The following is a 14,102-nucleotide window of genomic DNA, read 5'->3' as shown; positions in this document are numbered from 1 at the left end:
CCAGAGAGAGGAAATTACCTATTTTCTCTAAAAATTTAATTACAAATTGCTTTTCTTGTGAAATTTTGCTTTTGGATTATTCAGGAAAAATCTAAATAAATTGATAAAATGCAAGAAGTAATATTAGATGTTCTTTTTATCAGTATTTACATTTGTTTGGGCGAGATAAACTTTTTTTCACAATGTGAGGTAAATCGTTTGTGCAAAATTTCAGTCTTAAATTTGTGCTCACTTTATCCTGTTTATAGATGAACTGGATTAAGTGTTTAAAAGTACTTTTATACACTTCATAGTAAACGCTGTTCTACAATTCCTCATACAGTGACAGAGTTTTACTGATGAGCCACACATCCACATTTTAGGAATTGTTGGGGTAAATTGAGTATAAATAATACGGAGAAATTTGATAAACTAATACATTTTAATATATATTGAGAGACACAAGTATGCTCAAAAAAAGGACCAAAACTGGCTGCAACAAAACTGATGAAAGATGCTAAAAATAAAAATAAAAAACACATAGACATTAGAAATTGTGTAATTCTAATTCTGAGAATTTGATTAAAGGGTTCTGTTTTTATCACCCTCTTTACATTTTCCAAAACTGTGTTTGGGAAATATTGTATCTAAATCCATATTTAGGAGTGCAGTTTTTATTCTCAAATTTCAACTCGGATAAGCTTCTTTTTTACTGTCTGAAATAGTGCAGAGTGTCTTTTCTCTGCAAAACACTCTTCTTTGTTATATTTATTATTCTGAAGTCAGGGTACTTATGCAGTTTAAAAAAAATAGAGAAATTAAGATTGTAAAAATGCCTTTTCAGGCAAGCGATATAATGATCAGTGTGTGTTTTTTCAGTTGCTGCTGTGTCACTCCTCAAATGAGCACAGGAAAGAAACTTACCACTTGTGTTAAGTAACACCTGTGCTTTTCTATCAATGACAAGGGGTCTGCTGTGAAATCTGTTTCCCCAAAGACATCAGGATGTACTTATGACACCTGCCACAAAAACAGTGAGAATCAGGAAGAAGAGATTGGAGCTCCCTGCTGGTTTCCACTCCTGCTGTCAAACTTCCTGGATTAGACTGAAGCAAATAACACCTGATCACTCCTAGGCCTGTGTACACAGCAGTATTCTGCTCCATCAGAGGACACTACACTGACTTACAGTCCCTCATTTCCTAAAGACTTTACTTCCGATCCTAAAGATTCAGTCTCCATGTGTTGACTTTCATGGTTGTGATGGAGCTTAAAATAACGCATTCTCGCCTGCCATTTTTTTAAAATAGTTAAATGGGTGATGCTACTGAAACTTTTAGTGTCAGTTTTGTTCCTCCCCCTCAGTCTGCAAGTCTGGGAGTCCCCTGAGAGTGGACAGAACACACACTGACACACAGTCACAACATGTGCACAGCACCAGGGGAAATCCCCTATAACTGGGACTGTGCTTTTTGCTGTGGCCCCTCGCATGGAGCATCCGCTGGGGGAAAAGAGTGTGTGGGGGTTGGCCTAAATGTCAAAGGTAAAAGGTGCTGAAGAAGATAAGTGGAAACATGCGACAGGCCCACTCACACAGACTGATCTGAGAGTAGAGGAGGGGGAACCCCGGTTCTCTGTCTTCTTCTGTCTTCCAAAGTCAACACAGACAAAAATATCTCACTTAATGAAACGTTCCACGGGATTGATCAACCACAGAGCAAAGTGTGAAAGCATGTATGGTTTGAGTTTTTTGAAAAGTTTTTTTTTTTTTGTTTGCTTTTTTTCTACTGTCTGGTTGTCACGATAATATCACATTTCTAAATGTCCCACGTTTCACATATCGAAGGGCAAGAATCCACAGTCTGGAAATATTATGTAAAAGACTATACATGCAAAGACCCCACCCACCTCTGGCACCAAATGTTACCCAGCCACAAAACTTGCAGTTAATCTAAAAAGAGAAGGGTTTTGTTTTTCTGCACTATCATGATTGAGATTCACTCATGCAAAGGTGTAAACCACTTGTACTATGAACTCTGTATTTTTTTCGGAACTTTCCGAAGAATTTTGTTTGAGCATATTGTCTGGAAAAGGTTAAACATGTCTTATATTGTGATTATCAAGCATTTCTTAAAATAGCTGTAAAATATTATAATTATATATATATATAAAATTATGTATATAAATTATAATCAATATTATAACATTGCTGATTTGCAGAAAGAGCATATTATGTTTATAAAGTTGAAAAATGTTTACAGGCGAGCCAAGTTGCCCTCCTTGTGAGGATAAAAACAATTAAGTCTTAAGTGTTTTTAAAAATATACCCCTCACACACTGCATACTAAGACTAAAAAATAGCAAAGTTAAGCACAACATTTTGATTTTAAGCTTCTTTTAAAAAGAAAGTGAAACTATTTATTTTAGGGACAGATAAAACAGCTTTCACAGATTTTAAATAACTTAATTGACAAGAAAAAATTCTCCAACTTTTAAAAAATATATACATTTGTAGAAAACAGTTTATGAATAATAAAATAATATTAAATAACTATAATATTTTTTCTGACAAAATTAATAGGACAAATACGCTTTTACATCATTAATTTAAAAAAGTACGTGGGCGGACTGGGAACAGATGTGTCCACAACTGCTGTTTGAAGTCGGAAACTTTTCGTAGGTGCACTGGGAGAAAACTTGTTTACAAACAACTGTCAGAATAGGAAAAAAGACAAAGAGCTTCGATACGTCTTTTATTAAATTTGTATAACTACATTTTAATTTTCTAGAGGGGTCATTACGATATTTAACGGAGGAAAATTACATCGTCGACGGGTTTTGTTGATGGTAAGAACCACAAGTCCATGTTAAAGTTGGCAAACAGCTGCTTTATGTCGCACTACTACTTTGTTGGATTATTTTAATCATTGTATGTCCCTTTCAAGTACATCCTACATTATTATATTAGGAGTTAAAAGTTTATTATTTTGTTATATTTTTTTTAATTGTCCGGAAAACTTTTTACGGAAAACTGAATGCGTGTCAGCAACTTTAACTTTCTGTTTCGTCATTAGTTAGATGACGGCGATGCAACATGACTTCCTGTCCGAGACCAGACCGAAATAAAGAGAGGTAATGGAAATGTTTCGCTTATGAAAATGTTTTCGCAATCCACAAAAACGTGTTTTATAACGCCCAAATCGTGGATCACTCTGCACTTGGTGTGTTGTAAACCAGTATATTTATATACACAGCTAAAGGGAAAGGATCAGGGTATGATTTCCAAACACTTGGGCCTTTACATAAACTGGATCTCCAAAAAATCTACTGTATATGCATCTCAATAAAGTAGAACATCTGGAATAAAGAACAATAAATCTTTCATCCAATTAATACCCTTATTAAAATCTACAGAATATGTGAACATTATGGAAAAATTTCATATAAACTACTGTGACTGTCCCACTAATTAATTTAAACCCCTTATAAAGTCTTTCTGGATCAGTAGGTCATCTATCATGAATAAAGACTTTGAACTAAACACGTGTTCAGAAAAGGATCACTTTGCTTTTTTTAATTGGAGAATCAGAGTGCTTTATTTTAGCACATTGACTGATAGTTGATTGGAAAAACAAAACAAAAAATAAAAAATGAACAAACATGATTTTAAAAAAAGCACACAGGTGAGATTTGGTGGGATTCAGAAAGACTGGAGTGCTGCAAAAGTCAGTTCTTCTGGAGTCACCAGCTACTTTTATCCAGGACATCAGTTTTAACCACTGCATTCCTCCCATGAACCAGTCACCAAGCTTAGTTTAGAACGTCTGCTTTTAAAAACAGAAAGATTATAAGTTGAAATCCACTGTTGAGCCACACCAAAGCTCAACAGTTAGATTTGACTCATCCATTCAAGTTCTACCTGGACTGTCAAACTACACACACTCAGTTAATGTGACTTAAACTTTACACAGAATAAATGGAACGCTGCTTAGTGATTTAAACATATTTTTGAAACAAAGGGAACATTTATATCAATCCATTCATCTTCAGAACCTGATGAATCCCTTTTGGGGTCACAGGGTGATTCATATTTTATATTTTTTTAAATAACTGTTCTGTCATTCTGAAAAGGAGATCCTGAGAATCTATTTCTTGAGGTCTTATGTAGAGTGTTCCCAGAAACATTCACAGAATTTCTTGTTTGGTTCCATTATCTAAGTCAAAAATAGATTTACAGGAGTCACAAAAATTGAATAAAACATGCAAAAAATGTGTTCAAGAAACTTATTAAAACAATTTTACCTTGTTGAACATTCAAGCATTATTCTCTATAACAGTTTGGGTTTTGTTTTAGCTACATAGCTAAACTAATCCAGAGGAAATCCTTGCAAAATTGAGGCCCAGCGTCGCCACTATTATGCATGTATTACCTCATTTATTCATTTGCACGTTTACCAAGACCCTGCTTCTCTGGTATTTACAGTGTGTGGGTGCAGTGAGAAAAAGCTGAGCAGGTGGAGAGTCTTGAGTTGCACAAAGGTGTTGGCTGTGGGCACTACGCAGCGGGACACATGGCAGAGGAAGGCAACAAGCTGACACTGAGACGCCTGGAGGCTCCAATCCACAAGTTCATTAAAGTGGCTCTACCCACAGACCTGGAGCGGCTACAGAAACACCACAGTAACATACTTAAGGTGACGGCTGAAACCTGGTTGGACGTAGGATCGTATCCAAAGCTCAGATGTATAAGTGTTTGTTTGTTTTTTTTCTTAATATTCACAGTACCAGCAAAGCCAGCAATGGGACCGCCTCCATCAGGAGCATATTAACGCCAGCAGAACTGTTCAGGTAGAAGTAGTTCCTCAAAACTAATCAAAAACCAATTAGTTTAGTATGTCAACATAATAAGTAAAGGGTGGACACTTACATTTTACATGTCCAAGCATGCCTGTCTATTGAGGTTTTCTGTGCATCTTTAAATGATCTTGGCCTTAAGATTCAGTCAATCTAGACATTTTTTGATTTTCTTATATTTTTCTTGTCGAAAGATCAAAGGTGGGTGTCAGGCCAGCAAACTGATGCCTTTGTCCATTTAAGTGCAGACAGTGCTCAAGTGAACAAATTAAGTGACCTGTTTTGGAGGTCATTTAAAGATAAGTCTGACACTCACATATATTTTAAACCACACCTCACAAGAATAATCAACTTGAATTCTGTTTTGTTAGAAGAAAAAGGCATTTATCCAAAAAAAAAAAAAAAAAAATACAAAGCAGTCCGACTGTCTCCAAAGCTTTAGGATGTACCTTGTGCTGTTCATTAAGAAATGGAATTAGTTCAGTTGTCATGAACAGAGTTCAACTAAATGTTGAGTTATAAATACTACAAGTATTTTTTTAACTTACTTTTTATTCTTATTTTTTTTTTCATTTTCTGACACATTTTCTCACATATATGATACACATGATGACACAGCAACTTTGCTTGTCAATGTGCTTGGAAATGCAAAACATCCCAGAATCCTCAGTTTATGTTCAAGATGTTGTAGCTGCCATTTTTCTTTATAGTAATGAAGTCTCAAAGTTTACACAGACTTGATACAAAGAAAGTGATACAACTCTAAAGTAAATTTGTAATAAAAGATCTTAAAAATATTTTTGAACCAAGAGATTTATCCAAAAAATTTATATATATTTTAAATCTGGTCAGGAAATAGCCTTTTTTAAACCTCAAAGATGTGTGTGTGTTTAAGTACTTGCTTGTTCACATGGTTGGTGTGAAACGCCTCAGGGGATGTTGTTGCCCGGAAGCCACCGTGTTTCTGATCGTGAAATAACTCTAAACAGGCACACACCTATCCTCTCACCATCACCCCACAAACCTCAGGGGCGCACACAGAGTGCTTTCTCATGTCTTCATGGTGTTAATCCAGAGTAGGGGTTTGTTGCTTCTACTTTAGTTGTGGCCCAATGTGTGTGTACTAGAGAGTTTGTGTTTTTTAAGACAAAAACGGATAGATTGGATCAAAAATGAGTATTTTTTTCTGTTCTCTTATCACATTTTTGTCTCTTTTTATGCATGGGGTTTATTTGTTTGACTGTCAATTTAGAGAGATTCTCACCCGATGCAATAATTGATATTTTTCCCCTCTTGTGTAGCAGCACGTAAAGCCCAGGAGAAAAATCTCAAAAAGACCAGCTTGTCTCACCTTCAACACTTGCATTCTGAGCCTGGGAAAGGGTTTCTGTTGCTTTATGTAAACAATTCTGCATAGGCGTGTTGCAGAAGTAAAAAATATGTAACATAAACCCCAAAAAAGGTTTATAAGAACAATTGTGTTAGACTAGACCGGTTCAAAAAAGTCTCTTGCCCTTTTTCAAGTGGCTCTTGAAGACAGGGAATGAACACTGCTGTATTGAATTTAAACAGTAAAATACTTGTAGTGTCTTCTAAAGTGGCAATATTTTATTTATTTTTTTTTAACATATTTTAAACAATTCCCAACTTTAACGTTTTTGTGTCGAAAAAACATTTCACAAATAAAAAAGGCAAAGTGTTTTAGAAATAAAGCAAGGCGAAAAACTTTAAATCTGTATTTATAAAAAAAAAAGATTAAAAAAAATGTAAATGGTTATTTCTATTTTTTTAATTGTGTATACCTTCTTGATTGTGGCATTACTTCATTTCATTAACAGTTTTCTTGTCCTCCCATATTTTAATATTATTATAGCTTCTACATGTAAGGATATGTTTATTTATGTTTTGTAATTAGTAGAATAAGTTATTGGCAGCAGGCCGACCCCTTGAGTCCTGGTCATGCGGCCTGCAGGGCTCGTGGCGGGGATGTAATCCTCCTGTCACCCTCAGGGCATTTCTTGTGTTCCCCAGCCTCATATCTAAACCCTATTAAGCTCTCATCAACCCACACATGTGTGCACACATTCCACATTACTCACACTTAAATAGTATTCAAGCTTGTTGCTGCAAGCCATTGCTGTAAAGGAAGTTGTTTGTGAGATGTGCAGTCATTTTTAGTAAAGCTATATTCATTTTTGTTTTGATTTTACGTTACAGTTGCTGGATAATTGGTCTGATCTTTTAGTTTGACATATTTTTTCTGGTGGTCACCCTGAATTAAATGTTGGTTTTCTTTTATTTCTTCCCTTTAATCAAGCAATTGATTCTTTTGAAAAGCTTTTTATTGCTTATTTGCTCACCCACGTTCAGATGGGGCGACTGTTCACGCAGAAACTCTGCTTCTTCTCCCAGCAACTGAGAGCTAACATCAGAGAGATGGAGACGCTGTGCGGCCGGGTCCGTGCTGAAGATTCTGCGGCTCTGGACGCACTCGTCAGGCCCGTCAGGGACAGAGCTTCAACTGCCGCCAGAGACTTTCTGCTTTTGCACTCAGACTCCGCACCAACACTCGCCACACGACCGCCCGGATGTGAGTCCAGCAGTTGCCACGGCGCCGATGACGAGGCCGATAAATTTGAGGCGGGAAAACAAAGTCAGCTCCACCTTCCAGAAATCCCTGCAGATCAGAACGCAGCGGAATCCTGGGATAACCTCGAAGGGGTACGCATGGCTGGATTTTGAACTTTTTTCTTTATATTAAGTCTTGCAAGTGGAGGTCTGACTTTCACTGTTTCAAACCTTCATAGAATGGTAGACTTTAGGATGCAGCATTGATCATGTAAAAACACTTTTTTTCCAAGTTTTTCAAGAGCAAAATAATCGTACTTTTGAGAAAACATGTCCCTAAACATTAGTGACAATCATATTTCTCTTAAAATAAGAATTCTTGGTTAGGCCACTTTTCTTACCCCACTGGCAGATATTATTATTATTTTTTGCTTATTTAAGAACTTATTCTGGAAACTTTTTTCTAAGGGGACTGTTTTTGCAGATCTAAGTAGTTTTTCAGATTAAAGATAATGTGATTTCCTGTGGATGTGTTTTTTGTTTTTTTTGTTTTTTTTTTGCTTATTTTACAAAACTTCTTCCTTTTATTTATTCAAGTATGGCAGCACTAAAAATACCTTTAATACATTTAGGCACAGTTTTAATTTTTATTAACTATGTACATGCTGGCCATTTCAGATGATGCATTAGCCCTCAAACTGAAACAAGATTTTACTATAACCTAAGAACGACAAAGAGCCTTTACAGCAGACAAGACAACAAAATGGCAACAAAAAATGATCAATCAATCATTATAGTCCAATGTGTGGAAACAATTGAATTTTGAGAAGTTGTGTAACCATACAGTGTGGTATAGTATTCTAATAATGTTCCATTTGTATTATTTTAATGTGGAAAAACAACAGTTGTATGAAACTAAAATGTGAATGGATTTGCCATTAATTATTGTTCACTTGTTTACACTTGATTATCTTGCAAGACAAACAAGGAATCTGGAAAACTTCACCGAACTAATATTGACTATGAATTGGATCGTCAACCATAAATTATGAATCAAATTGCAGTTAAAATGAATTGTTACAGCCCTGCTTCATCTGTTTTCTTCTCTGTGACACATATGTGGCAAAATGCCAGCCTGAACATGGATAAACAGAACAGTTGTGTGTCAAAGGGAGGACGCCCTCTCTTTCTGTTGTGTTATAGAGAATAATAATATTTATTATGAATTAATAGCTACTTTTTCCCCCTCAGGATTTGAAGGAGCTGAGCGGCTTGGTGACTGAGTTCTCTCTGCTCGTCCGTGTAAGTACAGTCACAGAGAATGTTTGCCTCCTATTCTAAGGGCGCATGCATTTCTGAATGCACATGTCTGCACAGTGAACAAACAGAGGCTGCTCGGCAACACTGTTTCCATGAAGTAGAGCGCATTTGACCAATTTGGGCTGGAGTTGCTTGGTAAGGTTCCTCTGAGACGGATCAGCTCAGGAGAACTGCTGGGGCCCGGGAGGCCCTCGACCAGGACGAGGGGAGAGAAGGAGGAGGAAACGGGGGGGAGGAGGGGCCGGATTTGGAAGAAGACAGCAGGTTGTCACAGGAGGGGAGGCCAGGGAACCGAGGGATGCAACCGGCAGGTGGAGAACAGACGGTTCAGATTATGACTCTGTCCTCAGGGATGAAGGGAGGAGAGCAGGGAGTGAAGGAGAGATTAGCAGTGAAGGAGAGAGTGAAGACGTCTGTGTTTGTGCAAAGGAGGCTGCAGAAAGAGCATAGACATGTTGTGGCGTCTCGAGGGGGAAAGACGCCGTTAGGGAGCAATACTCCCGTTCTAAACCACAGTGGAAACACCGAGTGAGTGGTTGTGTCTTTGTTTGTTTCTGCGTCATGTTTGTTCCTTTTCTTTGAGTCTTACTACTAACATAGAGAACTCTTGAATATGCAGTTCTTAATAGAAAAAGTTTTTGATTTAACAGGAAATAAACTTCAAGAAAAAGTTATTTAAAAAAAATAATCTTCAATACCGCTAAGAATATTCTCTTTCTAAGCTCTTGGATGTGCAGAAAAATAACTACCTCTTAAAAAAAGGAAACTTCCACTTAAAAATAAGTGAATAATTTTTAATACTTAACAATGTTCTTTAACCCTAGAGCACTTTCACTATAAGTTATTTTTGCCTGGGTAATTTTTACCTGATATAATATACCTAATATAAAGTATTTCTCATAAAAAATCAAATTTTGACAAAACGTGATCATTTTTGATTCGTTTTCTTTTATTTTCAAGCAGGGTTTATGTAACAAAATGGAAAATTAAAACATGATAAGATCCTAATAACATGCTTCAAAATTACTAAAAAAAAAAATCAAAAATTTAAAAACAACAAATTCTGAAAAAAAAAATAATAATGATAGTAGAGATTTGGCCGTTGGTCCACCCATTCCTGGGACATGTGAGACTTTACCCAGGACACTCAGGAAAATGCAACATATTGAACATCATTTAAATACTTTTGCTTGGGTGAAAATCACACAGCGATAGTGCTCTAGGATTAAATATATATATATATTTTAGAAAAAATTCTTATTTCCAAAAGTCACTGAGATGTTTTCTTTAACTACGATTGTTTTGCTTTTTAAAAACTATCTTCTTGCAAGACTAAAAATAAGACATTTTGAAACAATGTTTTTTAGGATTTTGTTTTTGCACTGCAGTGTGAAAATCTTCCTCTTTTTTATTTTTATTTATTTATTGTCGCTTTAATGTCTGCCCTACAGAGAAGAAGTGCAACTTTTACGTCAAAGACAAGTGCACGACTGAGCATAAATATGAGTATTCTCATCTCTTTTCTGCAGATGGCTTATAAACACTATGAAAAAAGTTTTTTGTTTTTTCAAATGAGAATGAACTTAAAATGAAGGCAGTTAAATAAAACTCTAAGTTTGGGAAATGGATTTTTAGTTCAGAGGAGAGCAGGTGAAAGAAGAAAAGAGGTTTTTTTTTGTTTGTTTTTTTGGGGTGTTTTTTATGGAGGAAGAGGAGAAAGTGCTTCTTGTTTGGTCACTGTGTCCATCCAACCTTCACATGGAGAGAGACAGCTGCCACTCTGAATATTTCATGAGATTTACACAATGCCACACATTTACACGCATGCACACACACTTTCTCAGTGTACGACTAACCCCCTGTGAAATCTGTGTTGATTGTGTCCTCCACACACACACATTTAAACTTAGATTTGAAGGTAAAAAAAAAAAAATCTTTGTTCTCAACAGGTGGCTGGTGCCCCACACTCACACACAAAAAAGCATGTCAGTAAACGCTTGAATGTGAGTGTGCGTTAATGTGCGCTTTTGCGAGTCTGACCCCCTTGCTTCAGTCCCAGCAGGAGAAGATTGACAGCATCGAGGACAACATCAACACAGCCTCAACCAACGTGGAGGAGGGGGCCAAGAGCCTGGGGAAGGTGTGTATCCTCGGATGGGTGTGTGTGTGTTTATGCGCTGATGATCCGATGCGTGTGCGTGGGGTGTTTGGGAGATGGGGAGATCGATGGCACTTTGCCTCCCAGCCATTCCACAGCGTTTGTCCCTATTGATCCGCCCAAATACGAAGGAAAGCTGCAATTAAGGAAATAGAGAGAGGAGAGGGATGGAGGGTAGGGAGAGTGATAGAGGCTGGATAAGAGGGCTGAGAAGAAGGGGTTTACATGTTTGTGTGTGTTGTGCGACTGTTGAGCAGAGGTTTAAATTACTGTCTAATAGTTTTTCTGGGGGTCCAGGGGAGAAGTTGCTGCCCCTTGCAAACAAGAACTTTCTGTCTCTAATATGCAGAAGGACTCCCCACTTCTTTTGGAGCCTCGCTCTGTTGTTAAAGGTGTCCCTGTGTGAATCTACAAAACAGATTACAGTTTATTTCGATCTTTGTTTCGCCCACACTGCAGGAACGTCATAGAGATGTGAAGAAAGGAGACTGTAATTGCAGAAACCCAAACACACAAGAGTAATAGAGCAAGACAAGAGCCACAGTTTGATGCTTTTACCAAATACTTTTTAAATTCAGAGTTAAGCCATCACTTTGTTTTAGTTCAAAATAGTGAAACAGAAAACACACAGAAATGTAATTTCAATCATAAAAGAGATAAAATGGTAAGAGATTGACATTTTAAGAAAATATAAAAGGCTGAACTCCTTTATTTTCATGGCCAAAATTTTGTACACAAAATAAAAAAAAAATGTTTTAAGTATAATTTTTTTATACTTTTTTTTAGCTGCAGATACGTTTAACATAAATTATTTAGCATTAAAAGAGGAGAATCTAAACAGCGCCTTAGTGTCTGTTTTTAGGTTTTCAATTTTATTTGTTTTATTTAGCATCTATTTTGTTTCTGAAGACACAAAATAAAAAAAAAATGATCAAAATAACACTTTTTATATTTGTACAGATAAAAGTACTCACATTTTATTTATGCTATTTGTATTTTATAGTTTCAATTTGTGTAAAAGTAAAAATCATTTTTATTGTACATTTTTATTGTGTTTCATTAATTCCAAAGTTGTGTGACCTCTTTAATTTTTTGGCACTAATTGTCTAACTTTTTGCCACTCTGCAATTTCACTTTATACATTTTTAAGTTATAAATATATATCAGATATTTAAATTTTTAATTAAAAATGGAAGATTCTGTCAGACAATAATGCAATAATGTCTTTGATAGCAAAATTCTTGAAGAATCAACGAAACTAAGTAATTTCTATCCAAACAGTAACCTTTTGAGAAGAACCAAAATTATTTTAAATATAAAATTTACATAATTTATTGCTAAATATCTTTGTGTCATACTTAAATCGCAATTTTATGCTTAACTTTGTATTTCCTTGTGTAATTTTTTTCAAGTCTCACATTAAAAAAATTATACTTTAAATGCTTTTTTCAAGACAAAAGAAAATGTAACTTGGCTATTCTGCCTCTAAAAGTATTTCTATATTTTTTTTTAAAAGTCAAACCTGTATTTTAGTTCACATAAATTCTAATATAAATAGATCTTAAATCCCTTCTGTTAATGAAATGCACAGGAAGGTGTCTCCTCTGTAAGGTCACTGGTGGATGAGTTGGTCTGCTCATCAGATGAAGGAGCAAGAAGATAAACCAGATGAGAAGGATGTTAGATGTTTTAACATGTTTGAACGCTTGTAATCTGTCATCAGGTCAAACTGCATTACACACAAACGCACACAAACGGAGCCACACAACTCCTCGCTTCCTCACCGCCATATGCGCAGACTCCTTTTAACTCCGCTCAGATGAAATTAAAAATTCCCTCAACTGCCATGGGGGTTTGGGACCAGCAATGCAAGCTTTTGAACTACATTAATTTAATGGTGAGGTGTTAATCAAGTGAGTGTCTGCGTGTGTGTGTGTGAGGACGGTCTGGAAATCAGTCATTAATTGCCATCAGCAAAGAGCACCTTCGACTCTGATGATAACAGCTGTAATAACACACAGGCCACATCTCTCTGATTTCTCCTATATGAAGATAATGAAAAGTCTTTGATGGAGCTCCACAAGCGTCTGTTTATACATGCGGGCTTGTTTGTGTGGCTGTTTAGCTTCCACCTGGTGTGGGCTGACGTCTGATCATAAAGGGATACACACATGCAGGACGTTCTGAAGACACCAAAAAGGCCTGCTTGTTGAGTCCCTCTAAAAACGTGTCTCCTCTTCTGGTGTTGCAAGGCGGTGGGCTACAAGTTGGCGGTGTTGCCGGTCGCCGGGGCGCTGCTGGGTGGCGTTTTGGGAGGTCCGCTCGGCCTCCTGGCTGGGTTCAAGGCGGCGGGGGTGGCGGCGGCTCTCGGAGGGGGCGCCCTGGGCTTCGCTGGTGGCAACATGGTCAAGAAGCACCGCCAAACTCAAGTGGACAAACAGATGAAAGAACTGACGGCGCCGCCGCACGAAGGACAGCAAAGTGTGGAGGAAAGACCCCAACAGAAAGCACCAATTACAGCTGGAAAACTGGTCGAGTGAACATTTATGCTAAACTGTTGCCACAAAAAGGCCAAATGTGTCATTCAGTTCAAATTATTTATTTTTAACTGACTAATGTGCAACACATCTACTACTATGTTGAAATGTTCTGAATGAACAATATTTTTTTTAGGAGTTAACTTTTTTTCCAGATTACTAATCTACCTGATTTACAAATGTCTCCATTCCTGTCTGTAGAAATGAACTAAAATAGCTGTAATGGTGTATAGAAGGACAGAGTGATTGTGCCCTTTTATAATTTAATGATTTATTCTTAAAGTACAAAAAAGTCTCACTAAGTGCCGTGGTTCAGACCTTCTAATAAACTGTATTTGGTCAAGTTGCCTAATAAAGAAGTCTTTATGTCATGTAGCAGAAGAAAAACAACAGGAAATAAACGAGAGAATCAACTTATGAGATTTTCATAACAAAACTCACAAGACAACATCTGTAAAATGGTTTTTAATGTACTTGTCAACCCGTTGTTCTCTGAGATGTCCGGATTTAAAAGAGCATCAAACTCCCATCAGGATAAGTGGGCTGTTATGTCACAGGTGTCTGTGGCGCTGGATGGAGGGGCACGATGTACAATACAAATGCGTTTGCAAACATGTCGCTTCAGATTTATCCTTTTGAATTCTAGGAAATCACCAAAAATGCATCTACAAAAAAAAAAAAAAATA

The 14,102-nt window shown here is 36.7% G+C and overlaps 1 protein-coding gene across 1 annotated transcript; it reads left to right on the top strand.

Annotated features, from left to right (window-relative positions):
* The first annotated feature begins 2,615 nt into the window (after positions 1–2,615).
* Positions 2,616–14,100, top strand: stx17 (syntaxin 17). Its single transcript, XM_024267249.2, has 8 exons — positions 2,616–2,826; positions 3,054–3,111; positions 4,463–4,673; positions 4,762–4,827; positions 7,246–7,554; positions 8,653–8,703; positions 10,775–10,861; positions 13,132–14,100. Exons 3-8 carry the CDS (start codon positions 4,551–4,553, stop codon positions 13,417–13,419), a joined length of 924 nt encoding a protein of 307 aa, XP_024123017.1. The 5' UTR covers positions 2,616–2,826; positions 3,054–3,111; positions 4,463–4,550; the 3' UTR covers positions 13,420–14,100.
* The last annotated feature ends 2 nt before the right edge of the window (positions 14,101–14,102 follow it).

Source organism: Oryzias melastigma, linkage group LG16, assembly GCF_002922805.2.
Source record: "Oryzias melastigma strain HK-1 linkage group LG16, ASM292280v2, whole genome shotgun sequence".
Taxonomy (NCBI): Eukaryota; Metazoa; Chordata; class Actinopteri; order Beloniformes; family Adrianichthyidae; genus Oryzias; species Oryzias melastigma.
This window is presented reverse-complemented; position numbering and strand designations above follow the sequence as displayed.